Source organism: Suncus etruscus, chromosome 16 (genome assembly GCF_024139225.1).
Source record: "Suncus etruscus isolate mSunEtr1 chromosome 16, mSunEtr1.pri.cur, whole genome shotgun sequence".
NCBI classification, from domain to species: Eukaryota; Metazoa; Chordata; class Mammalia; order Eulipotyphla; family Soricidae; genus Suncus; species Suncus etruscus.
Window position 1 is genome coordinate 69,175,956 of NC_064863.1, and position 26,242 is coordinate 69,202,197.

Consider the following 26,242-nt stretch of genomic DNA (forward strand, 5'->3'; position numbering starts at 1 on the left):
CTTGCAGGAATGGGATCGCCCCCCCGCGGGACGCACGCAATATAGCCCTGGGAATCCTAGCTAGCAGCTGGAGGAGACGCGAATAGTAGGGTCTGGGGGCCAAGAGGGGTTGGGGGGTGGGATTGGTGGGGACCCCGGGTAGAGGTAGAAGAAGACGGGTCTCCAACCCCCCTCCCTACTACCCCTAGGTCCGTCGCTGCCCGCCGAGGGATCCCGAGCTGAATTCTCCGCAGCCCAGGGGTCGGGTCGGAGGTGCCCAGGAGACGCGTGAGAACTACTGGGGTGCGCCCAGCGTCGGGGTGAAGCCCGGCTTCCCCACCCACTCACTCTCTCTATCTCCTCCCTCCTCCACACCCCACCCCCAGGATCGCAGGCTCCCTCCCTCCTTCCCTCCTTCCCTCCCCGCAACCGGCCGAGAGTGTGTGTACAAAGCGGAGGGTGAGGGTGAGGGGGGGAAGCTCGGCAGTGAGATCACTGGCGTTATAAATATCCCGGTGCTGGAGCCCAGATCCGCTCCAGTGTCCCCCCCTCTCTCTCACTCTCTCTCTTTCTCTCTCTCCTCCACTCCCTCTCTCTTTCCCGAGGCTATGTCCACCCGGTGCATGGAGAGGGACAGCGCCAGAAGCACGCAGTCGCTCGGGGGCTACAGAGCCCAGAACCAACCCTCCAAGATGCACTTCGGACCCCCGCGGCTGGAAGCATGAGCTTGTCCTTCTTCCTCTTCTTCTTCCTCTTCCTCAGCCACCTGATCCTCAGCGCCTGGGCTCAAGGGGAAAAGCGCCTCGCCCCCAAAGGGCAACAGGGAGGACCCATTGCCAGTGATAGGAACCCAGGAGGCGTCAGCAGAAGCCGGAGCATCGGGAGCAATACCACGTCTTCTTCTTCTTCTTCTTCCTCGACCTCCAACGCCTCCTCCTCCTCTTCTTCTTCCTCCTCCTCCTCCTCTGCAGCGTCTCTGGGCACTCCTGGAAGCGGCTTGGAGCAAAGCAGTTTCCAGTGGAGCCCTTCGGGGCGGCGCACCGGCAGCCTCTACTGCAGAGTGGGCATCGGATTCCATCTGCAGATCTACCCCGATGGCAAAGTCAACGGCTCCCACGAAGCCAATCTGTTAAGTAAGTTGCTTGGCTCTCCTGCGAAAGGCGTCCCAGGCGGGCAGACGGCTGGAGAGCAGGGGAGGGACCACACGGGGGAATCCAGCCCCCAGCGCACCTTGGGGAGTTCGAACCCCTGCCCACCCAGCTGACCCGGAGAGAGGGAAGATGAGCTTTCGGGACGCGCACCCCGTACTCTCTAGGGGTACGAGGGGGGATGACCTCACTTTCTTCGCATGTAAGTTTTCCTGGGCGGTGAACCTGGCTTCTAATTTGCTCTGGTCCCAAAGGGGAAAGCGCAGGTAGTGCCTGGAAAAATCATTTCCAATCTAATTGGGGGGGAGGATATTAAATAAAAAATAGAGCCCAACCAAGTCGCCCTCCATCTCTCCCTTGAAATTTTCTTTACTTTTTGCCTTTGTACTAGGGTTATACTTTCAGGAGGCGTCAAAGTACTTTCTATCCATAATGGAAAGGTCTTCAACTTCTTTCTCGAGAAGACTGAACTCTTCTAACTACCCCCGTAGCCAGATCATAAACTCTTGTTTTAATATCTATTACACTTTTGGGTATACATGTATAAGAGACCAGACATCCTCTGATTGGAAAAAGAAAAAAACTGATCTAAGAAACTGGACACATTTAGAGAGGGAAAGTTGATGGACTTTCCAACAATCAGTTGACAGAGTTGGGTTTAGACACTTTGAGTATTTTAACAGAACGAAAAAGACTTATTTAAGAAGAGTGGCCACGCTTTGGATTCAAGGACAATTAGGAAAAAGTTCTCTATTTGGAAAAAAAAATTCAGGAGAGTTTTAATTTGCTACAGGTGCAAATTGTGCAGTGAAACAAAGTGAAAAAAAAGTTTAAATGTTTCCTTTTGAATTTTCTCTTGAAAACATTCTCTCTCCTTTCTGATTTCTCTTTCCTTCCAATTCAACCTTCTCCTTGGCCAAACATCACTGACTCTCCTGTTGGATTCATCTCTCCAAGTCTAGGTAGAGAGACATGTTGGTGAACTAGGGCCATCGGTTTTGCAGGGGCTTCACCAAAGGGGTACTGCAGGATCTCCATTCCAGGGTAGTCAATCCGCCAGATAGAGAAGAGCCTGGCCTCTAAGACAGTACCTTGAGAGAGTGGAAACTGGCCAGGAGATAGCGCTGTGCACCACCCATCAGCTTTTCAGAGTCAGCCTGGCAGCTTTCTGGTGTATCTAACTTGATCAGTCCTAAACCGATGAACTCCAGGACCCCAAGGGATTTGTTCTTACCCCAGCTCCAGAGGTGTGCCTTCGCCAGAGGCGGGCTTGCAATCTGGCAGAGGATTCTGGAGCACAGGTTGGTTGCGAGCAGGTCGCTGTCACAGCCTGGCAAGTTCTCAGCCAGAATCAGGCCCTGGTCATTTGCGCTGAAAGGGACAGCGGGTCTGCTCCAGCCTCCTGCCTATCTTGTTTTTTAGGCTGTACAGTTCCAGTTAGTGTTGTTTGTGATGAGGCAGCCTTAAGCATGGAATGGGGGTGGGGGGGGTAGGGAGTGGTGAGAGGAGAGATGAGAGAGACAGAGATAGAGAGGCATAGAAAGAGAGACAGAGAGAGGGAGAGAGTCCTTCACTCATGGTCAGCGAGTCCCTGGGCCTTTGAACATGGTCTTTAGCAAATACTGTTTCCATGTTTTAGAGCTCATTTCATTCTTACCAAGCAAATCCCTATCTTGATGATAAAGGCAGGTCTTTGGGAAGGGAGGGGTATATTCGAGATTTCAGGGTCATTGACAGTTGTGTAAATTACACTGTCTCCAGTGATTTTAACTTTCTCCCACCCAACCCTATGTTTGCTCCATTAGACAACAGAGTTTATTTGCCACTTCTAAGAATCTTTCTTCCTTTACCTCTCATAAGAATTTGACCCATTCTGTCTTTTAAGGAAATTTACACCAATAAAAGTGCAATCTATGATCCCCAGAGAGGAGTCAAAGTTGACAAGCAACAGGTTGGCTTCCAGAGCTTGGATTGTTCAACATTGCATCTAGATTTAGGTTGGTGTGGAGACAATCTTTTGAAACCCAGAAAAAACATTAAGAGGAAAAAAGTGTTTTTCCTTTGCACTTTAGGCCTTGTCAGAGTTGTATAAAAATCACAGAAAAGACAATGAGACCCTATTAATCAAGATAACAGCCATCTATAAGATACTGACCGATTTATATTATTGTATCTGAGATACCATTTATTTTAAAATTCTATGTTAAAATATATAAACACAATAAAAGAAACTTCTTAAACAGATCCCAAATCATACTTTTTTAATATAACTATTCCTACCCTAATTTAGTACAGTTTACAATCAAATTTCACAGATTAGCAGTTTATGATCCTTCATTCCTTTATGTATTTAATATTAGAAAGCAACCTAATCAACCTTGGTTTTTTGGTTAACTTTAAGTTAGATTTTTTGGTGTGTGTCTTACAACAGTTAGCATAATATAAATATTTAAAATCACGCTTGATGAGTATCTGGAGTGTCTAATATGGCATAACATTTTGCTCATATTAATTGATAAAGAAGTATTGCGACATAAAATGTCTAGTAAGATCACATTTAGTTTGGAAATTTGAAATAGATCTCCTCCCCTAAATACTAGAGAAAAAAAATAGGAGACTGCTAATTGCAATTGGTCATTTACTTTTTTATTTTTGTTGTTTTTTTGTTTTGGGGTCATACTCAGTGATGCTCAGGGGTTACTCCTGGCTATGCGCTCAGAAATCACTCCTGGGAGACCATATGGATGCTGGGGATTGAACCCAGGTCTCCCCTGGGTCAGCTGAGTGCAAGACAAACGCCCTACCTCTGTACTATTGCTCCAACCCCCAGTCACTTATTTCTTTGAAAGTAGTCCTTAATAGTTCCCTGACACATAGGTAAACCATAGACTATTAAAGGAAACATTTGTCAAAGTATCTCATGAGTCACAAAGAACTGGGTCAAAGATGGCAGAGGGAACAATAGGGAGTTTTATTGAAAGCTAATATCTACAAGTTATCAATGATAGAAAACAGTACTTGGGCATAGCTTGCTACTTCAAAAAAGTTAAAACTCTATTATTAAACTGCAATTTCTAACACGTTCTTCAAAACTTAATATTTTGGATGTAAAATTAATCAGAAAGAGCATTTATCTGTATGACTACTATCCTCTGCCATGAAAAGTTTTGAAAACTGAGGTCCTGCGAGAAAGTAAAAAAATTAAAGTAGCTGCCTTTCATGCAATCCTGAGTTAAATCCCCAGGACACCTTCAGGTGTGGCTACAAAGACATCCCTCAAGTTTATTTTTGAGAACTGGATACATTATGTGTGTGTATGTATACAGCAAATTTTGGCCATATATTTGATAACATAATTTTAGATAAAATATACCAAGTAACATTTTAGTTTATTGTATAGAATTGTTACCTTACACTTTGAAGATTAAAAAAGGAAAATGTTCATTGCACATAAATTCATAATAAAAAAGAGTTAAAAGAGAATAAAACAGATAATGAAATATCTATGCATGTTATATATATTACATGGAAACAAAATTTTCTATACGGTCTTTCAAGTTTAATTTTAGTTAGTAATAAAAATGAAATGAAGTGAAAATTCTAACCTAAAATTCCGCAAAACCAAAAAGTTCATTAAAGTATAATTTTTAATAATTTGAATTCACTTAATTGATTTTTATAATGTCTAGATTGATGTCTGGAGCATCTAATATAATTCCCTAATATGGCCTAATGGAGTCTTTATATAACCCCCTAATCTAGATAAACCAGAGACTTTGTTACTAATTTAATCAAAGAAACTATTAAGCATCACTCCTGGTGGGTTCTGGGGACCATATGGAGTGCCAAGGATCAAACCTGGGTGGGCTTCATGCAAAGCAAGCACTCTACCTGCTGTTCTATCACTTTTGGCCCTAGACTGGCTATTATAAGACTCAGATTTGATAAGGATTTATTTGTTGATATATGACTTAGAGAGAAAAATTCAGGCTTTAAATTAATTTTCTTTGGGGATTTTCTAATGGTTTGTTGAAAGAATTTAAAAGCATGTAATAACTGCATATTTCTAGATATTATTTACCAAGAAAAGGGAACATCTATATAATTGTATCTAGGATTATTAATAATTATTATTATTTATGAAAATTCTAGAGGTACTAAATAAAAAGTCAAGATCTATATAACTGAATAAACTTGTTAATGCAAAACTGTACTTCCAAACCTGTGCATTAAAGTGTCTATAATCGGAGAGGCAGCAAGTTATTGCTTCCATCAAGTAAGATGTTAAACCAGAGTGTCAGACTAGAATAATTCCCCCTGTTTAGTATTGACCTATTATTTTGATCCTCTTAAATGTGAATACCCTTGAAAAAATAACACATCTTAATAGCTGTTTAATATGAATTAATTTATACTGATCTTTCCCACCTCCCAAGCAGAAGAGGACCAAAATAGCAGGAGACATGTGTATATAGGGTAGACTAAAATGGGGGAAAGTGTTAATTAGAAAGTAAAAGGAAACAAATCAATTTAGCAAACATTCATTATATCTCTATGATCTATGAGAAATAGTTGGCCCCTCATAATTTACTTATGGATATATCTTGACATTCATGCTATGAATTGTAAATTGTCATCAAATATGCTTTTGCTGGCTCTAAATGACATAAGTCAAGAAATTACCAAAGCTTAAAACAATAATTTTTCTGTTCTATGGTTTTATTGCACTTAACTGAATACACATTATATAGAATACTTTAGTGAATCACTGCATTTTGGTATAGTAAATTCAGTATGTATATGATCTCTTTCAGGGACAAAAATTTAAATTTTAAGACTTGTAGAAGCTATACCAATATTCTAGAAACAGTGAAATTATCGTGAAAATTACTTTGAAAGTTATTATTTCAACAGAATTTAGATTTAGAAAATCATACCACAGTAGTCTATGTGAAAAGGTATTTAATCTAATATTATATTTTTCCTTTGATGTAGTTTTCATAAGTTAAAGGTTAACAATATATGTAAAGGTATATTTTAAAACTTTCAATAAAATATGACTTTCTTAAAATTATTTAAAATAACTTTTATAAAAATGTCTTAATATTATAAAATTATTTTATTTTCAAATAATATATAATTCAATAAAAAAAAAGTTTTGGCTTTTTTGGCCACACTCAGAAATGCTTAGGGGTTACTCTTGGTTCTACTCATGCAGGTATTTAGGGGATTATATGAGATGCTGAGGATTGAGCCTGGATCAGTCACATGTAAGACAAATGCCCTAATTGCTATACTATCTCTCCAGTCCTGAAGCAATATATAATTTTATTATTGGAATTTATAAGAAAAAAATCATGAGGCCAGAGGAATAGTACAGCATGCAGCTTTGCCTTGCATGCAGCTGACCCCGGGACGGATCCGGTTTAATTCTTGTCATCTCATATGGTCCCTCAAGCTTGCCAGGAGTGAATTCTGAGCAAGAGCCAGAAGTAACCCCTAAGGATTCCCGTGTGTTGCCAAAAACCAATCAATCAATAAAAAAAACTGTTTAAAAAGAAAAAGAAAAAAATGGAACGTGCAAGAACAATGCTTTTCCATAAACTCTTTAATCTTCCCCTTATTTGAAATAAGAAATTTATAGAATATATACATGCTAAACAAACATGTATTGAACTCCAAATTAGTCAAAATGGGTCTTTTTAAAAATCAGAATATTTATTGTTAAAAATCAAAACATTATGTAAGCAAAAGAGTGTTCCCAATAAATAAATGCTTGCAAAGCTTTTTTGTCTCGACCCAATAAGTATTAGCCTGCAAAAACATATAATAAGAATTTTCATTTTTATGCTGAAATGCATTTTTCATTACAGAACAATAAATTTGCTTTTATAAAATCAGGTACTATTCCAGAAAATTTTTATTTCAGAAAGAGGAGTAAAAAAAATTCTCTACTAACATAGTCATGGATAATTTCAATCTCCTTTCTCACTTTTATTATTATTTTATCATTTTTATGTCAGTCATTCTTCACATTGACAAATTGTTATTGTTCTACCTGTCTTTTAAAACTTGTGCTAACAATCAAATCCCTAATATCTCAAACATCAAAATCATGACATTGTTAGCAATGTCATTCAGAGAATTTGATATAGATATAGCTGTGTAAGATTTTCTGTCATGCTTGCATCAATATTACTTACCTTATTATATTATGTAGAATATTTAACTTTACAAAACATTGTCTGTAGTTTTAATTTTATTAAAGATAATTCTTCTAAAATGTATGCATCCTAATGAGACAATTTGCATAACAAATGTAAATAACATTTTGAAAATAATTTCTAAGACAATAGTTTTTTTTCCTAAAAGGAAACGTAATGTGTTTCTTTGTAAACTTTCAAAGTTTTAGGCCTTTTACTTTCATAGAAATATCCACTAATAATTTAGTAGCTACAGTTTTCTTGAGGTGCATTTTATTCACTCTGAGCAAAGAATGCTTATACTAAAAATAATAAGTTCTGCAGTTTCTCTCCCCTAACCATGACATTTCTGATTCAGGATTTTGTATTGCTAATGAGTTTTTGTTCTTGTTTTATTTTGTTTTTTGTTTTGGAGGGTCATATTTGAGAGTGGTCAGATCTCAGTGCTGGGGGCTTCTCCCAGTGGAGCTCAGGAGACTATCTGATGTTGCAGATTGAATAGTATGAACTATACTTTGTCCTTTTATTAGGTTGTGATTTAATGTAAGTAGTTAACAATAAATACAGTTTTTCTCATATTATAGTTTTTTGTGTCTGCAATGAATAAGCATACATTTCTACTGTCAGCTTTATATTAAAATACTTCTTAGACTTAAAGTATTTTATGAATTGTGGTATATAATTACTTTGACCTACTGGACTTACATTTTCAATTTATTATAGAGTTCAGGGGAACACTGACATAATAATACGATAAAATATAAATAATGTAACAAAATATCTGATTACAGTTTTTTAAGTTACTCAACATGCAGAAGTCTCAAACCAGAATACATTAAACACTTCATTGAGACAATAACACCAAATTATTTATAAGATCTTTCAGTATCTTGATATGTTTTACTCATTAAATAAGCTACTTGCTAAATCATTGAATATAGCATACATTGATATGTTCATTTTATATTTTGATAATTTGAGCATAGTATTTTTATGTAAAAGGTATTTTAATATTTTTAATTTATAAAATTTTTGAATATAGATGTTACATGCTTTAGTATTTAAAGTGATGGATTATCTTTAGTGGTAGAATAATACATGAGAATTATTTTAAAAATATTTAAAAGTTTATTCGGTTTCTTAAAAATTTAAAACTTAAAATTACTATTTTCAAAGTAATTCTATTGTTTACAGAAAGTAATATTCTCTATAAGAAAATAATGAAAAAGAAACTTTAGAATCCTGAAACTTACTATTTTAAATTAACATCTGAGTAAAAATATTTAAAATAATTATAAAAATAAGAATGTTAAGTGGTATTAGTTATTTTAAATCACCGTAATAAAGATTGGAAAGAATTCGTAGAAACTAATTCTTACGATGTTCTATAAAGGACTCTGTTTTATTTTGGGATTTCTGTCATCCTAGGTGTTTTGGAAATATTTGCTGTGTCTCAGGGGATTGTAGGAATACGAGGAGTTTTCAGCAACAAATTTTTAGCGATGTCAAAAAGGGGAAAACTTCATGCAAGTGTAAGTAGAACCACATTATATTTGCTGAACGTTATGGATAGTAAATAGGACAATTTGCTCAGAGAACTTAATTTGGTGTATGTGCAAAATTATGTATACATTTCATTAAGATACCTGACTGTGTTTTAATAAGACACAATTAAATATTCTATTTACACAACATGGTCGAATTTACCAGAAGTCATAAGGGTAAGTGTATTTGAAAATAGTATAATAAAAGTAATACTATTCCGTTTCTGAAAAGAAGTTTGAATGAGGAAAATTTTGTAAGAATTATATAGAACACTACATGTATATACATATGGGGAACTGTGAAGTTAATTGGATCATACAAGTTAATGAGAATGTTAAAAGTTTACTTTAAGTAATATAGAAGATATCCATTTTATTAAGTAGAGAGGGAAGGAACCACTAATGAAGAGACAAGATTTCACAGAAACATTTTTTCTTACTTATTTGAAAAGTTCTTTTCTTGTACTTTTTTTGCATCATTTATAATTACTTTTAAAAACTAGACTAATTTTGCACTCAAAACCTTTTTCAAACTACTTATATAATTTCTAACAACTTTATAAACATATTTTTCCAAAATTGCAAGTATTAAGTAATTTAAAAGCTGATATTTAACTTACTTTTATGATCATTCATTCTGTTTATTCCTATTAGTATAAATGACTACTAGTTATAAGTGATTTATGCTTTGTCTCTGGTGTACTAAGTTTACTTCCATTAAATATATTTATAAAGAAATTCCTTTTTGGTATCAGTTCTTTAATTCTTCTTTCATTTAACTTTTATCAAACAAATTGGAAAACTATATTTTTTATTTCACACTGTATATGAAAGTTATAGCTAAATGCAATCAATTAAAATTAACTCTCATAATTTCTATTTTACAAAATTTTAAAAAATTTAATGACATTTTCATTTGGTTCAGGGATGAAAAATTTTGTTATTTTTCCTTCTTATCCAAAAGTGACTTGTTAATATCTCTTGATGCAAAATAGAATTAAAAATATCCCTACAGTACAGTTATTTGAGAACTAAATGACATATTACATATAAAACTTTTAGAGCAACATTGCTACATAACATTGAATAAATGAATATTAAACTCTGACAAATTACTAACATTTTATTTATACGACAAATTGAATATCTTTGTTGACCTTAATGATAAACCATTACAGAATTATGTAAAGATTTACTTATTTTTATTTTCTGACCTGGCTATTAAATTCCAGAAAGCTGTTTAATAATTTTTATTTTATTTTATTTTTGATTTTTGGGTCACACCCGGTGACGCTCAGGGGTTACTCCTGGCTATGCACTCAGAAATCGCTCCTGGCTTGGGGGACCATATGAGTTGCTGGGGGACCGGACCACAGTTTGTCTTAGGCTAGCACTGGCAAGGCAGACGCCTTTGTTTGGGCCATCACTTCGGCCCCTGTTTAATAGTATTTATAAAAGAATTGCCTTTTCATTATTGTTTTTTATTGAAGGCGCAAAGTTTTGCCTCACTATGAAAATGTAGAATACTCTGTTTTCTTTGTGTATGCGTGTATGTTTTGTTTTGTTTGGGTGTTATACCTAGGTTATACCTAACGGTGTTCAGGCTCACTCTTGGCTCTGCACTCAGGAATCACTTCTGAAAAACTCAGGAGACCATAGTGTTGCCGAAGGATTGAACCTAGGCTAGCTGTATGCAGGACAAATGCCCTACCCACTGTACTGTCTCTATGGCATACTTAAAAGTAATATTCTGAGATTCAAAGAAAGCTCTAATGTTAAAGTACATACATAGTATGTATGTGTGAGCCCTGAATTTGAACCTTAGCACTAGATGGATCCCTGTCTGTATACTGCAGTGTGTGACTATAGTAGTCAGAGTACCACAGCACTGAGCTGTCATACTTACAATCATGTGTCAACCATTACTGGGAATAACCCCTATAATAAAGAAAAAGGGGAAAAAAAATCACACTTTATTTTTTTAATTTTTTTTTCATATTTGATTTTTAAAAATAAAAATCAACACATCATATAGAAAACAATCAAATAGATCTCCAGGGAAAATATCTTTTGCACAATCTAAGGTTGTATAAAATTGAAAACCTGAGCATAATAATAATATGCAATGCAGGTAAAGAAAAGTTTTATTATTTACTTATTTGTTTGGGGTAAAATTCTTAACTTTTAGGTTTACAAATTCAGGTTCTAGTGAAAGCAAAAAATAGACTGAACTTTGACCTGCTTAAGGATAATTGCTACAGAAAGGAAAGTATTACAAATGGATGCCAATTAGAAAGGTTGAAGTAAGAGGTTAGGATACATGATTCCTCTGTCCAATGCAAGTAACAAATTTCCAGAAATTTGACCCAAATGTCTAAGTATGGCTGGCTGAAATAATGCAGATAAAGCAAAAACAGCATCTGTTAGTCTTTCTCATTTTGGCAGCCTAAAGTTATTTCATGGAATAATGACTTTCAAACAGTCTAAAGCGGGTCTTGCTCTTGTCACTCACTAAAGCTCTTTGATATAAAAGTCATTCTGATGACATTGAACTAAATTGTAGATTAAATAAAAATTAAGCTCGGTGATGATGTGGTTTATTTCCAAACCAATTGTCCAACCTTACTTTCTTTTTCCTGAGCTTTTATTAGTGCCTTTTCTCTAGTTGGAAATGTAAAAGAGTAAATAAATAAAGTGATTTATTTAAAAGGAAGTTAAATGAAAGAATAGTATTAATCCAATAAATTATCAGCTTTATAAGATGGACCCACACACACTTTTAGTTTCTAGTTTAAGCATCTTGAAAAATTGTTCATGTACTTGAGAAATATTTGAGGGTGTTTTGTTTTGTTTTGTTCTGTTTTGGTTTGGTTTGGTTTTTGGGCCACACTCGGTGACACTCAGGTGTTACTCCTGGCTATGTGCTCAGAAATCACTCCTGCCTTGGAGGACCATATGGGACACCAGAGATCGAACCCAGGTTTGTCCTGGATCGGCCTCGTGCAAGGCAAACACCCTACTGATGTGCTATCACTTCGGTCCCAAGGTTTTTACATTTTTTTTTTTTTTACAAAATGCATAACCAGGCCTGGAGAGATAGCAAACAGCGGCGTTTGCCTTGCAAGCAGCCGATCCAGGACCAAAGGTGGTTGGTTCGAATCCCGGTGTCTCATATGGTCCCCCGTGCCTGCCAGGAGCTATTTCTGAGCAGACAGCCAGGAGTAACCCCTGAGCACCTACGGGTGTGACCCAAAAACCAAAAAAACCAAAAAACAAAACAAAAAATGCATAATCACCTAAAAAGATTAAAAACACTTCTTTAAGAATTTGACATTTAATTTGTGAGTTGTTTTACATCAATAATTTGTGTGAAGGCATTTATAGCGTACATTTATTGACTTTTTGCAACTTGTAAGTATATTAGCTCATAATGTTCATATTAAAGCTACAGTGTTGTTATCTAAAAACAGAAAAAGTTATAGAGTAACTTTTGAATTTTGTTAACAATGTCTAAAAACACATTTATCGTGATGTAAAAAGCAAAGTCTATGTTGTAGGAAACATGGGAAAATTGTATACTTTCAACTTTGTTTTTATATAAAAATGCAAAATATAAGGAATTAGTTATTAAGTAGAGATGATGTCTTGCATGGTGTTTGTTTTTGTTTTGTTTGTTTGTTTTATGTTTCTTTATGCATTTTGTTTTTGCTTGTTTGTTTATTGCCACACTGGGTCAAGTTCAGGGTTTACTTCTGCTTCTATACTCAGGAATTACTCCCTGGTGGTTCTCTGTCTGAGTAATGGGAAGTCAGAGATCAAACCATCAACTGTGTCAAACCAAGCACATCTGTACTATTTTTCCAGACCTGCATTGTGTTTTAAAAGTTTTTGTGTTATCTCATTACTTAAGAAAGGCATCTCTTAGAAATAATATTTTTTGCTATTAACATTTTTTTTTTTTTTTTTGGTTTTTGGTTTTTGGGTCATAGCCGGCAGCATTCAGTGGTTACTCCTGGCTCTATGCTCAGAAATCGCTCCTGACATGCTCAGGGGACAGACTTTCTGTGTACAAGGCAAACACCTTAGCTCCATGCTATTTCTCCGGCCCAACATTTAAAAATGTAATTAAAAATAATCACTTAAAATTCTTAAAAACTTTTTAAATATTTAAAAACAAATTTTTAAAACTAAATTTAAAATTTAAAATTTTTAAAAATATTCTTAAAAATAATCTACTTAAAAATTCTCTTTGTGTCTACTTCTTTTTGCATTTTGGGCTTATACTGGACTGTGTTCTGCTACTACTGCTTATTGTGCTCGGTGGTCAGGTGACTACTCGGTGCTGGGAATTAAATTAAAGGCATGCAAAGTCTAGACTCAGTCTTAGAGCTATCTCCTATCTTTCTCATTTTCATTTATTGTTTTATAAAAAACTCATGATTTGAAAATACTTTTAATCAAATTTAATGAACACTGTAGAAAATATTTAGAATAGTTTCCTTGCTTCTTCGTTTTCTGTTACTACAAATTTTTTTCTTGGTGTTTCTCCCTCTATTTTTGGGTGTCCAGTAGTTTATTTTACAATATATAAAGGAGTTACATAGGCAGTGTAACTTACTCCAGAGTATTATAAGTGAGATTATTGTTATCCAGTGTGATGTGATTTTTCTGGGCAACTCCTCGCAAGAGAAATTTCTGAATTAGAAAAGATGATCTAATTTTTCACTGAAAAAAATTTTTTTTAGTAAGGGAACACAAAGGTGGCAAAAAGAAATACAAGACTTAGTATTTATACTGTTTTCTTTTTATGATGGCTTTTTTGTTTTGTTTTGTTTTGTTTTATTTTGTTTTGTTTTGTTTTGGAGCCTGGCAGTGCTCAGGGGTTACACTTGTCTCTGTTTTCAGAAATCACTCCTGGGGGGTTTGGGGAACCATATGGGGTGCTGAAGATAAAAATCAGTTGGCCACCTGCAAGGAAACATAATACCCCCTGTACACCTGCCCCAATGCGGTTTTATTTAAATTTTGATGACCTCAGCATGAACTTTTCTTTATTCTCATCCCATCTGCACACACTGAACAAACGACATGCAGTGTTTCTTAGAACTTTTACTACTGTGCATTCTCATGCAGACAAATTCCTATCTTCCAACATTGATGGGTTTTCAGCATTCTTTACAAGGACAAGGGTGTGTAGTATTTTGCTTTCTCCAAATGTGTGAAGAATCATAGAGAAAGAGGAGAAAATTTCTTCTCAAAGAGCCTTGAGGGTAAACCTTTGCTGTGTTCTGTACTCTCTCAATTCATTTGTGGCCTGATGTTCCTTGTTGGATCACTCTTCTGCCTGTTATTGTGTCTTTTTGTTTTGCTTTGTTTTGTTTTGAGCTTTGCCTGGTGATTCTTAGGAATCACTCCCCCTTCCCTCAAGGATCACTCCCCTTTGTATGGGATGTTGGAGATCAAATGCAGGTAGGCTGCATGCAAGGCAAGCAACTTAACTCACTGTACTATCCTTCCAGCCCCTTCTTGCTGTTCTGGTTTTTCAATAGGCTGTCAGTTCCTGCCCCTTTATGCTGTTGTTTCTCTTTTTATCAGGTTTGCCATCTTCAAAGAAGTTCAAAAAGAACCTCCAGAATTGACCTAAAGTGATCCCAGACATAATTGGCAAATAAGTAATGGGGCTTTCAGGAGTTGATTAAGAGCCCTGGTTACCAGGATCCAGAGTGCAGCATTTTGATCTATCACTTTACTATCTATTCTGTTTTGGGGGTGATGATCAGGGCTTATTCCTGGAGTTGTTCTTAGGGATTACTCCTGCCACTATTCTCGAATTTATGTGGTAATGGGGATTGAACCCAATTGGCTACAGGCAAAGTAAACAACTTACCTAGCTAGTGCCCTATCTCTTTGGCCCCAAATCATCTGATTGTTTGCAACGCCCTGATCCTCAAATCAGAAAGTCTGTTTAGAGGAGACTAGGATCAAGAGAGCAAATAAAGAAAAACTTAAAAAAAAAAAAACAAATAAACATTGAGTTGAATACTTTTCAGGGGCTACTCTCTATGTTTTATCTATGCTATTTGTATTATCTCATTCAAAACACCAGACTAGCATAATAGACTGTAAAAATGAGATAAAATGTATTTTTGTTTTCTTGAGTAACACCTGGCGTAGGTGCTCAGTGTTTACTCCTGGCTCAGAAAACGCTCCTGGAAGACTCAGGGACCATATGGGATGCTGGGAGTCAAACCCGGGTCTGTCCTGGTTTGGCCGTATGCAAGGCAAATGAACACCCTACCTCTATAGCTGTGCAATCACTCCGGCCTGAGATAAGTTTTTTGTTTAAAGTTATTCCTTATACATAAAAATTAGTTCCAAATTCTTCTTATCATTGGTTCTTCTCTTTAGTTCCAAACTTTTCAAGCACAGAGTAACCTTTTATCTTCTGGCTGTTCTTTCCCAATGAACCCAATTAAAAGTATATTTCTCTGCCTCAAGCTCTTAAAGGGAAAGGGTCATGAATTCTATGGTGTGGTCTCTGAAAATCTTTTGTTCTATTTTGCCCTTTTCTTTTTATCTGAAATGTAAATTCTGGCAAAGCTGGTTATTATGTATGTTTCAGTCTTTTCATATCATATGCATCATAGCTCATTGCTTGTTAGGGAAAACAATCTTTTGACCTATTTAAAGATCCAAAGGGAAGCATGTGGCTGAATTATTTTTGTTTCTCAGGGTTTTAGGGGATCATGTTTGGAAGGAAAGCTAATTGCAGAGTTTACGAAACAGGCATGGAATGTATGCTTGATCAGCCCTTAGTAAGGACTAAAGCGTCCTCCTTTCCTGGTTTCGAAGAGTGCCAGCTGGCTTGGTTCGAGTGTCTGAACGGGACTTCCTATGCTGGGGGCAGAGTGAGGAGAAACCTTCACCCCCTAACACAGAGTGTTGACTGAAAGGGGAAATGGAGACTTGAGCAATAGATGTCACCATCATTAAAAAATAACCAGGGCTGGAGAGATAGTACTACTGGTAAGTTATAGTAGCTGACCCAGGTTTGATCCTGTGCACCCCAGACAGTCCCCACACATTGTTGGATGTCCCTCTTCCCACAAAAATAAATGTCACTTCATAAGCTCTCTACTCTTCTAGTTAAGACCAGTAGCAAAAACTTTTCATTTAGGGGGTAGTTTTGGGGTGACACCCGGTGGCACTTAGGGGTTACTCCTGGCTGTGTGGTCAGAAGTTCCTCTGACAGGCTTGGTGGATCATATGGGATGCCAGGAATCGAACTGGGGGCCTTTCCAGGTTGGCCACATGTAAGAAAAACTCCCTACGGCTGTGCTATCACTCTGGTCCCAGCAGGGGACTTTTGAATTAAAACATTTTTACCCCCTAATTCTTTCCATTTGAGTCTACTAATTCAGATTCAAAACAGAGACAGTCTAAGATGCTGCATTTGCAGTAAATGCATTTCCCCATAATTTTATACAATTTAAGTTTGACAAAGGGGTCCATATTACTCAAGAAATCTGAATAAAATGAATTGAGCTGTAGCTTCTGGGATCCATTTTAATTGAGAGAGAGAAAGAGAAAGAGAGAGAGACAAAGAGACACAGAGACAGAGACAGAGACAGAGTCAAAGAGAGGAGAGAGAAAGAGGAGAGAGAGCAACAGAACTCTATTTTCTTTGATGTTTGGGAGTAGCTTTTCAATTTCACCTGTGTTTTAACATGAAACTTCACTGCAGGTAAGATTTAAGAGATAAGTTCAACAGATAACCTTGTTATGTATGATGAACTTTCACCTAGCAGTCATATTATTTGAGTTTTAAAAATTCTTTCACTTTTTTTAAAAATTGCATTTATTATTACTTTTATTATTATTTTGGGTTTTTTTGGGGGCGGCACACCTGGCTGTGCTCAGGGGTCACGCCTGTCTCTGAGCTCAGAAATCACTCCTGGCAGGCTCGGAGGACCATATGGGATGCTGGGAAGTGAACCTGGGTCCATTCCTGCATAGGCATTTGCAAGGCAAATGCCCTGCCGCTATGCTATTGCTCCAGCTCCTATTATTATTATTTTTTTATTGAAGACCCATAATTTGCAGTACTGCTAATTAAACTCTTCACACATAGATATTTCCAACATCTCACTTACCACCAGAGTGACCACTGTCTTCCACCAAAATTCTGGAGATTGGAGATTTCAGTCATAGTTCTATCCTGGCACTTGATAAAGGCAAGGATACATCTAAATCATTTTCTTTGCTTCTCTTATAGGAAAATAATTTTAATAGTCATGGGATTATTGTGAGAACAAAATTGACTTATAAAGGGCCAGACATAAAGTATAGCTTTCAAAAGTCCAGCTTTATTGAGTTACTGGTATATCAAAGAAAGTTTCTGTCTTATATCAGGCGTTGCTTATCACATTTGTACAAAAATCATAGGATTATAGTTAATCTAGATTCTCACTTCAGATTGCTAAAACATAATTTCTGGAAATAGACCATGGTGAGTCTGCATTTTGAACCAGTTTCCCCAAGTCATTTAATGCTATGCAGTATATTACCTTAATTTGACTCCCTATTAAATTCTGCTTGTATATTTTCTGATTACAGTATGATAGACTAAAACATATAAACATGTACACTCTCTTTTTTTGTTCTTTTTTTTGGGGGGTGACCATACTGGGCTAAACTCAGAGTTTATTCTTGTCCTGAGACAGGGATCAGTTGTGTCAGTGCTCAGGGAACCAAATGGGGTGCCAGAATCAAATCCAGGTGTTCCAGGTGAGCACCCTACTCTATACAAAGGAACACTGTCCTAGTAATAGTAGGCACATTAATAAATATACCTTTTATGTCTCTTCTTTCTTTTTTCTTTCTTTCCTTCCTCCCTCAATCCCTCCATCCTTTATTTTCCTTCCTTTCGCATTCTTTCTTCCTATTTTCTCATTATTTCTTTCTTCCTTCTCTCATTTTTTTCTTTTTTTCTTTCTTCCTTCTTTCTCATTCTTTCTTCCTTCTCTCTCATTATCTTTCTTCTTTCTTTCTTCCTTCTTTCTCATTCTTTCTTCCTTCTCTCTCATTATCTTTCTTCTTTCTTTCTTCCTTCTTTCTCATTTTCTTCCTTCTCTCTCATTTTCATTCTTCTTTCTTCCTTTTCTCTCATTTTCTTTCTTCTTTCTTCCTTCTTTTTCTTTCATCTTTCTTTCTTTCTTCTTCCTTCTTTCTTTTTTCTTTCTTTCTTCTTCCTTCTTTCTTTTTCTTTCATCTTTCTTTCTTCTTCCTTCTTCCTTTTTCTTTCATCTTTCTTTCTTCTTCCTTCTTCCTTTTTCTTTCTTCTTCCTTCTTTCGTTCTTTCTTTCTTTCTTCTTTCTCTTTCTTTCTTTCTTTCTTTCTTTCTTTCTTTCTTTCTTTCTTTCTTTCTTTCTTTCTTTCTTTCTTTCTTTCTTTCTTTCTTTCTTTCTTTCTTTCTTTCTTTCTTTCTCTTTCTTTCTTTCTTTCTTTCTTTCTTTCTTTCTTTCTTTCTTTCTTTCTTTCTTTCTTTCTTTCTTTCTTTCTTTCTTTCTTTCTTTCTTTCTTTCTTTCTTTCTTTCTCTTTCCTTTGTTCTTTCTCCCTCCCTTCTTTCCTCCTCTCTCCCTCCCTCTTTCTTTCTTCCCTTCCTCCCTCCCTTGCTTTCCTCCCTTCCCTCCCTCTCTTCCTCCCTCCCTCCTCACCTCTGTCCCTCCCTCCCTTCCCTCCCTCCATCCCTCCCTCCCGCCTCCTCCCTCCCTCTTCCCCACCCTTCCCTCCCTTGCCCCTCCCCTCCCTTGGTCCCTCCCCTCCATCCCTTCTTCCTCCATCCCTTCTTCCCTTCCTTCCCTCCCTCCCTCCCTCTGTCTTTTTTGGTCACACCCAAAAAAGTAACAAGGGTTACTCCTGACTTGAAGTTTGAATATTGATGCTTGTAGTTTTCATTTTTACTTTCTGGAAACAGACTTTGATCCTTTCTGTGGAAATTAAGTATTCCTCTCACTAAAGAGGTGAGTAGAGTCAAGGTAAAGCGTTTTATTCCAAAAGCTTCTATTTTCATTAATGACACTATATTTTCCCTTCTCTAAATAATTTATAGATTGAAGCAAAAAGTTGCTTAATTTTTTTTAGTTCTCTTTGTATTGTCAACTAGCATTATTTTTTTAGCATAGAATTTAGCTTATAGGATTCACATATCTGATTGTAACATTTTTATACTTACATAATCAGAAGAAATTAGAGATAAAAATATAGATAGAACCAGAGTGTTAATGTAGTGGATAGAGCATTTACCTTGCAAACAACTCACTGGTATCATATATGGTCCTATATTTACCTTGCAAACAACTCTCTGGTATCCTATATGGTCCCCCTATTGCTAACAGGCATGTTTTCTTGAACACAGCTAGGTATGCATCCCAAATATAAAAAAAATATATCAATAGATAATTTAAGTAAACAGAGACTATGAAAAGGAATATTTTCATATTGACTTTTTTGTAAAGTGTAGGTATATACAAATGTCAGGTATGAGATAAGACATTTACTGAATTTGTTGAATAACTTCTGAAAAATATAAATTTGAAACAAATATAGTAGTTATTTACATATATATTAATTTTATTGAAACCATTGTGATTTACTAAGTCCTTCATAGTTTGTTTTCATACATAAAATGAATCAGGGCCAGTCCCACAACGAATGTCTATTTCCCTCTATCATATTCCCAGAGTATATACCTTTGCACCCCAGCTTATCAGTATAACAGGCCCTTTTAAAGTTTAAATTGCTAGAGTTTGGATCTCTTGATTCCAGTGTTGTTGACTTTGGCTTGAATATTTAGTTCTGTCCTTTTATTTATTTATTTATTTATTTATTTATTTATTTTTATCTCCACCAATATACCTGAGATTGCTTGGCCATATTTGGCCATATTTGTGTCTCTCCTTATGCACTCAGTTTCTTTCTTTCTCCTCATTATACTTTAGGCCAAAGGTATTCAAGACAATACCCAACAAGATGATTGCATCTCTTCATAAAGTTATTCTAAATACCACATACAAGTGATAACATTTATTTATAGATATTTTAAAATTGATTTTGTTGCAGGGCAATGAGGTGATGTGGGTGGGTTCTGATTCCAATATTTGATTTGAAATTTTTACACCTCTCCACTACACACTTTTACTGTAGAAAGTCTGTATACCACTTTTATTCCCTGGAAAAATAATATTGTTCAATTATTTAGAAAGTATTTTGCTAAAATGCTTTTTATAGGGTTGGAGGATTGATTGTAGAGCAGGTATGGGCTTGTCTTTTATACAACTGACTCAATTCAATCCTCTCCATGTGTGTGGCTCTTTGAGCATAGAACCAGGAGAAAGCCCTGAGCACACCCAGATCTGCCTTTGCTTTGCTCAAAACAAAGCAAAAAGGTTTTCATAATGTAAGACGTGTTAAAATAGCTAATGTTCACTGGGTTGGGAAGATAACTCAAAGTGGCCTTCAGTGTATGCATTGCAAAGTCCTGGATATGAGCCTGTCATATGGTCCTGCAAGCACCATAGGGAGCAATCCACAATTTAGAGTTGCGAATATTCTTAGAGAACTGTCATTAGACTCCAAATTATCAGCAAAGCAAAATGATTATTAAAATATCCTGGAGATTTTATTATCTGAAATTGTGTAATGCTATTTATGTGTATATATGTCTCTTTACTTTTCTAACAGCTATTTAAATACATAAAACTTAGACATACATTACTTAGTGACTCTGCCAATGAAATGCTTCATTCATGTCATTAGGACATAAAGATACTGCTTAGGGTCATTTTCTTGGCTAGAAATACTAATGACAGAAATTTTAGATTTCTGGAAAAGAAACTGGATATCCTGATGAAACAAGCTCAAAAATGTTTATTTCAAATGCTTTACTTCTAGTACAACTGGAAGAATTTTTCAGAAAAAACATTAAATTATAAAGAAGTCAATTAAGAAAGCCAAAGCCAAAATAGTCTGACAGCTTTTGTGTGTGTGTGTGTGTGTGTGTGTGTGTGTGTGTGTGTGTGTGTGTGTGTGTAATTTATAATGACTCAGGGGCTGTAAGTTAGTGTTGGGTTCTCAAAGTTTTGAAAATGTCTATCCTATGTGACAGTTGGATGACACTAAAAATCTCTAAATCCATTTCCAGATGGAACTGACTTTACTTTAAAAGACTCCTTTTAAGAAAGAATATTTGGAAATAAATTAGTGGGGAAAGGCTAAGTTTTAGATGGAATAGTGTTAGGAGTAGAGTTATTTGCATTTTTATTGTACTAACATTCAGTTTTGCTATTTGTTTAAAACACATTGATGTGTTTAAAGCGGTGCACATAAATTCATATGTGTGTGTGTCTGATTTAGCTACACCAATTTTAACACAAATGTAAACTATTTTTCACAGTAAAATAAAGGACCAGGTAACACTTAAAATTCCAAGCTGTCAAAACTGGATAAAGCTATCTAGCTTTAGAGAATGGAATTTTGCAAAATAAGGGTTAATCTCGGGTTAAGGTATATTGTGTTCTCATTTTTTTAATGTTTTACACATACATTTAAAGATTTAAAATTGACATGGAGTAAATATACCTGATACTTTTTAGATGATGCACTCTATGAAATGTTTATCTGTTTAAATGGCAGAAAAATTTCAGAAGATCCTAAAATGGCTTTTACTTTAAAGCCAAACTTTGTGGAATTACCTCACTGAATGGGATATAGTATATTTGTTGAGATAAATAAATAACAGCTAAATCTATGTTTTACTTGAAAATTTATTATGAAAATTTTACTTGAAAAAATGTATGCAGACATATAGTATAAGAAGGAAGGTGCTTGCCTTGCATGTAGCTCACCTGGTTCACCTGGATTTGATCCAGGCACCCCATTTGGTCCCCTGAGCACTGCCACAACTGATCCCTGTCTCAGGACAAGAATAAACTCTGAGCTTAGCCCAGTGTGGCCACCCCCAAATAAAGAACAAAAAAAAAAGTGTAAATGTTTATATGTTTTAGTAATATACTCTTATGACACAATGCCTATGACTAAAGCTCTAATTACCCTCCACAACTCCTTATTTAAAAAAATGGCCTTTTAGGGCCAGAGAGATAGCACGGAGGTAAGATGTTTGCCTTGCATACAGAAGGTCGGTGGTTCGAATCCCAGCATCCCATATGGTCCCCTAAGCATGCCAGCAGCTATTTCTGAGCATAGAGCCAGGAGTAACTTCTGAACACTGCCGGATGAGACTCCCCAAAAATAATAATAAAAAAAATAAAAAATGGCCTTTTGGAAAGTGACATCTCCATAGTACCCTTGATTTAGACATAGACTAGTCAGTGACATTGGTGTAAAAAATGCCACTGGCATACTTGCCTCCAGTAAGAGTTTAAGTGTGTGTGGGGCACAGGGGTCAATAGTTGATTTGTGAAAATTTAGTATATATGCCTTCATATCCCCCAAATAAAGAATGTTACCAATTGAGTCAAACTTGAATGTAAATAACTTAGGTACATTGCCCTAAACAGGTAATTACTCTATTTAAAGCACAGAACCCTTTCCCAAGTAAAACTAGTTTTATAATCACAATAGTTCTATATTAGTATAAAAATCATGGAAACAGGGGCCGGGTAGGTGGCGCTGGAGGTAAGGTGTCTGCCTTGCAAGCGCTAGCCAAGGAAGGACCGCGGTTCGATCCCCCGGCATCCCATATGGTCCCCCCAAGCCAGGGGCGATTTCTGAGCACATAGCCAGGAGTAACCCCTGAGCGTCAAACGGGTGTGGCCCAAAAACCAAAAAAAAAAAAATCATGGAAACAAAGCTCATGGCTAAGAATTGTAGTGGCAGAATTGATAATCAATCACATATCTACCCAGCTATACCCTCTTTTTCTCCTCCCATTCCATATTCCTTCATTGTCCTCAATGTGGCAAAAAAAAAAAAAAAAAAAAAAAAAAGATAAAAAAAGGGCCCGGAGAGATAGCACAGCGGTGTTTGCCTTGCAAGCAGCCGATCCAGGACCTAAGGTGGTTGGTTCAAATCCCGGTGTCCCATATGGTCCCCCGTGCCTGCCAGGAGCTATTTCTGAGCAGACAGCCAGGAGTAACCCCTGAGCACGCTGGGTGTGGCCCAAAAACCAAAACCAAAAAAAAAAAAAAGACAATGTGGCAAACTAAGGTATTTTGAGCTCCATGCTAATCTGAACTTGAGCTTGTAATAATCATTGTCAGCCTCCTTTCCTATCCCTTTTCTGCTCATCCCAGATGGCAATTATATCAAACTACTTTTAGGATAATGTCACGCTGATATGTGCACACTAGTTTTCCTGAAAATCTTTTCTCACAACACCTGCCTCCCTAACAATTTGTTGCACTAGAAAACTCAGCTCAAATGTCACCTTTTCTGGGAAGACTTTTTTGTCCTCTTCTCTGCTACCTTCTTAGGTGGCCATCCCCCAAGCTATAATTGTTATCCCTGCAGAATACTGTCCTGATTCTGTATATTAAACTGCATAATTAACAATGTAGAATTTTCTGCTTCATCCACAATTATGTAAGCATTTATTTGAGAGAGAGACAGACACAAAGAGAGAGAGAGACAGATTCAGAGAAAGAGAGAGAGAAAGAGAGAGAGAGAGAGAGAGAGAGAGAGAGAGAGAGAGAGAGAGAGAGAGAGATCAGGCTGAAGTATTGCTAGTAACTTCAATTTTTTTTTCTGGCCCATAGAGATAGTACAGCAGGTAGGGCACTTGCTTTTCATGCAGCAGATCTTGGTTTGATTGATTCCCAGAACTTATAGTTCTTTCCACTAGGGGAGAACTCAAGCCCCACTAGAAGTGAACTCTGAGCACAGACAGAGCCGGGAATAAACTCTGAGCACCACTGAGTATAATTCAAAATAAAGAAAATATTTTTTTTCTTTCTTGACCTAAAATAACTGACTTGCATCACTATAAGAAGAAAAGCTTTTTCTAAAGAATTCTTACACATACAATAATATTAATAGGGCCTATGCCCTGTTAGTATCATAAATCATACTTATAAAACTGGAAATGTATTTTTGTTTCAAAAGAATATGACCCCATTTGTCTAAACATGAACTGATATTTTTACCACACAATTGTTTATTAGTAGACGCTGTTCATTTTTGTGATGGCTTATGAGAGAAAATCCTATGTCAAAAATTTTTAAATGCAAATTTTATAATAATGTTTGAATAGTGACAGTTTTGGGTTTGTTTGTTTTTTTTTTTTTTTTTTGGTTTGTGGGTCAGGGGTCAGCACTCAAGGGCACTACTGGCTCTATGCTCAGAAATCGCTCCTGGCAGGCTTCGGGGACCATATGGGATGCCAGGATTCGAGCCACTGTCCTTCTGCATGCAAGGCAAATGCCTTACCTTCATGCTATCTCTCTGGCCCAAACAATTTTGTTTAATAGACATATTGAGTTCCATTTATTTTAAAAACAATGATGATATTTCACTAAGTATGCACAAAATATAAGCTTAAAAAGGTGAATGCTGCAGAAATATTGGGATGAAAGAGTTAATTCAACTTTAAAGGAAATAAAGGTATTTTTATACAAGATAATGAAATAGCTAGCTGTTCAGGGGTTGGTGGAAATCTTGGGTTTTATTCACAGCATAAGATGACTTCATTTATTACAGTTTGAATATGGGACTAAATATCTTTTATTTTTCTCTAGGCCAAATTTACAGATGACTGCAAGTTCAGGGAAAGATTTCAGGAAAACAGCTATAATACCTATGCCTCAGCAATACACAGAACTGAGAAAACGGGTCGTGAGTGGTATGTGGCCCTGAACAAACGAGGGAAAGCAAAGAGAGGCTGCAGTCCTCGGGTGAAGCCCCAGCACATCTCTACCCACTTCCTCCCAAGATTCAAGCAAGTGGAGCAGCCAGAACTTTCTTTCACAGTTACTGTTCCTGAGAAGAAAAAGCCACCCAATCCTATTAAGCGAAAGGTCCCTCTTTCTGCACCTCGGAAAAGTCCCAACACAGTGAAATACCGACTCAAATTTCGCTTTGGATAGCACTCACCTTGGCCTTTTGAGAAATCATACTTCTACTTTAGGAGGGTATAATCTTTAAAAACTCTGAAGAACAGTCTTTGGACACAGCTTCAGCTAGACTCGATTGTATTGAAGTCAGGGCAATTGTTTCAATTTGACTGAAACCAAAATGTTTTCTCCTAGGAACTGAACTGGAATTCTTTGTACCAATATAGGGAGCATTTCCTTCTGTTCCCATAAAACATAAAGTCTTTGTATGTAGTTGCAGACTAACACTATTTTTTCTCCAGAAAGTTAAACAATGTGGACTGTGTATTTTTCAGACTTTTACAGATCAACCTGAGAGAACATACATGACACATTTAAAGTTCTTTTGGTTTCCAAAGAATATTTTGGTGCAGATAAAATATTTTTTATTAATTTTGTTATTTTTAAAAAAAATGTACCTCTGCATTGCGCATATTTTCTTACTTTTGTTATTTTAAGTAATATGAAAAACAACTGTTTTAATGCAGTTTATGAATTACAATTGTGTGTAACCTATTTGTAATATGTGGATTTCTTTTTCAGTTTTGTTATCCATTGCACTTTTAATTTTTATTATTCTTTTTCCCCATACCTCAGATAATGTAAACTTAGTTCTATACCTTAAAATGGTTAAATTCTCTTTTATAGTACCCAAAGGCTCAGTTTGGATTTGTGTGTGTGTGTGTGTGTGTGTGTGTGTGTGTGTGTGTGTGTGAGAGAGAGAGAGAGAGAGAGAGAGAGTCAGAGAGAGAGAGACAGAGAGAGAGACAGAGAGACAGAGAGAGACAGAGAGAGAGAATGTGTATGAGTTTGTAAATTTATGATATCTTGATTCATGGAATTCTATTCCTTTTTTAGACAAATAAGTTTGTATAGGTTAAATGCACAAAGAAAATATAATAATTTTTGATGGAATTTAGAGTTGGAGATAAGGAACAGGATTAGAGGTACACTAAGTTTGTAGCATTTTACTGGGATCTAATTCTGCCTGGCTTTTACTTCTTTTATCTAACCTCCTGCCCTCATTCTTGAACAACTGGAGGAATTAATTTTATCTATCAAGCATAGACTATGAAACCAGACTGCTTAAAAATACCTCTTCTCAGATCTCAGTGTATAGACCCATTTGGAGCTAATCCGTCAGCAGAAGTGTATGGAGTATTGAAGGAGATGATAAATCCGTAAAATTTATGCATGCCAAGTCCCATTGTCAAAACATTTTTATTCCTCAAAACACTCTGACTTTCCTACCATAAAATGA

At 36.3% G+C, this 26,242-nt stretch overlaps 1 protein-coding gene across 1 annotated transcript; it reads left to right on the forward strand.

The window, feature by feature from the left end:
* The first annotated feature begins 475 nt into the window (after positions 1-475).
* Positions 476-25,083, forward strand: FGF5 (fibroblast growth factor 5). The gene is made up of 3 exons (XM_049790286.1): positions 476-1,112; positions 8,759-8,862; positions 24,628-25,083. The coding sequence occupies exons 1-3, from the start codon at positions 701-703 to the stop codon at positions 24,973-24,975; spliced, it is 864 nt and encodes a 287-aa protein (XP_049646243.1). The 5' UTR covers positions 476-700; the 3' UTR covers positions 24,976-25,083.
* The last annotated feature ends 1,159 nt before the right edge of the window (positions 25,084-26,242 follow it).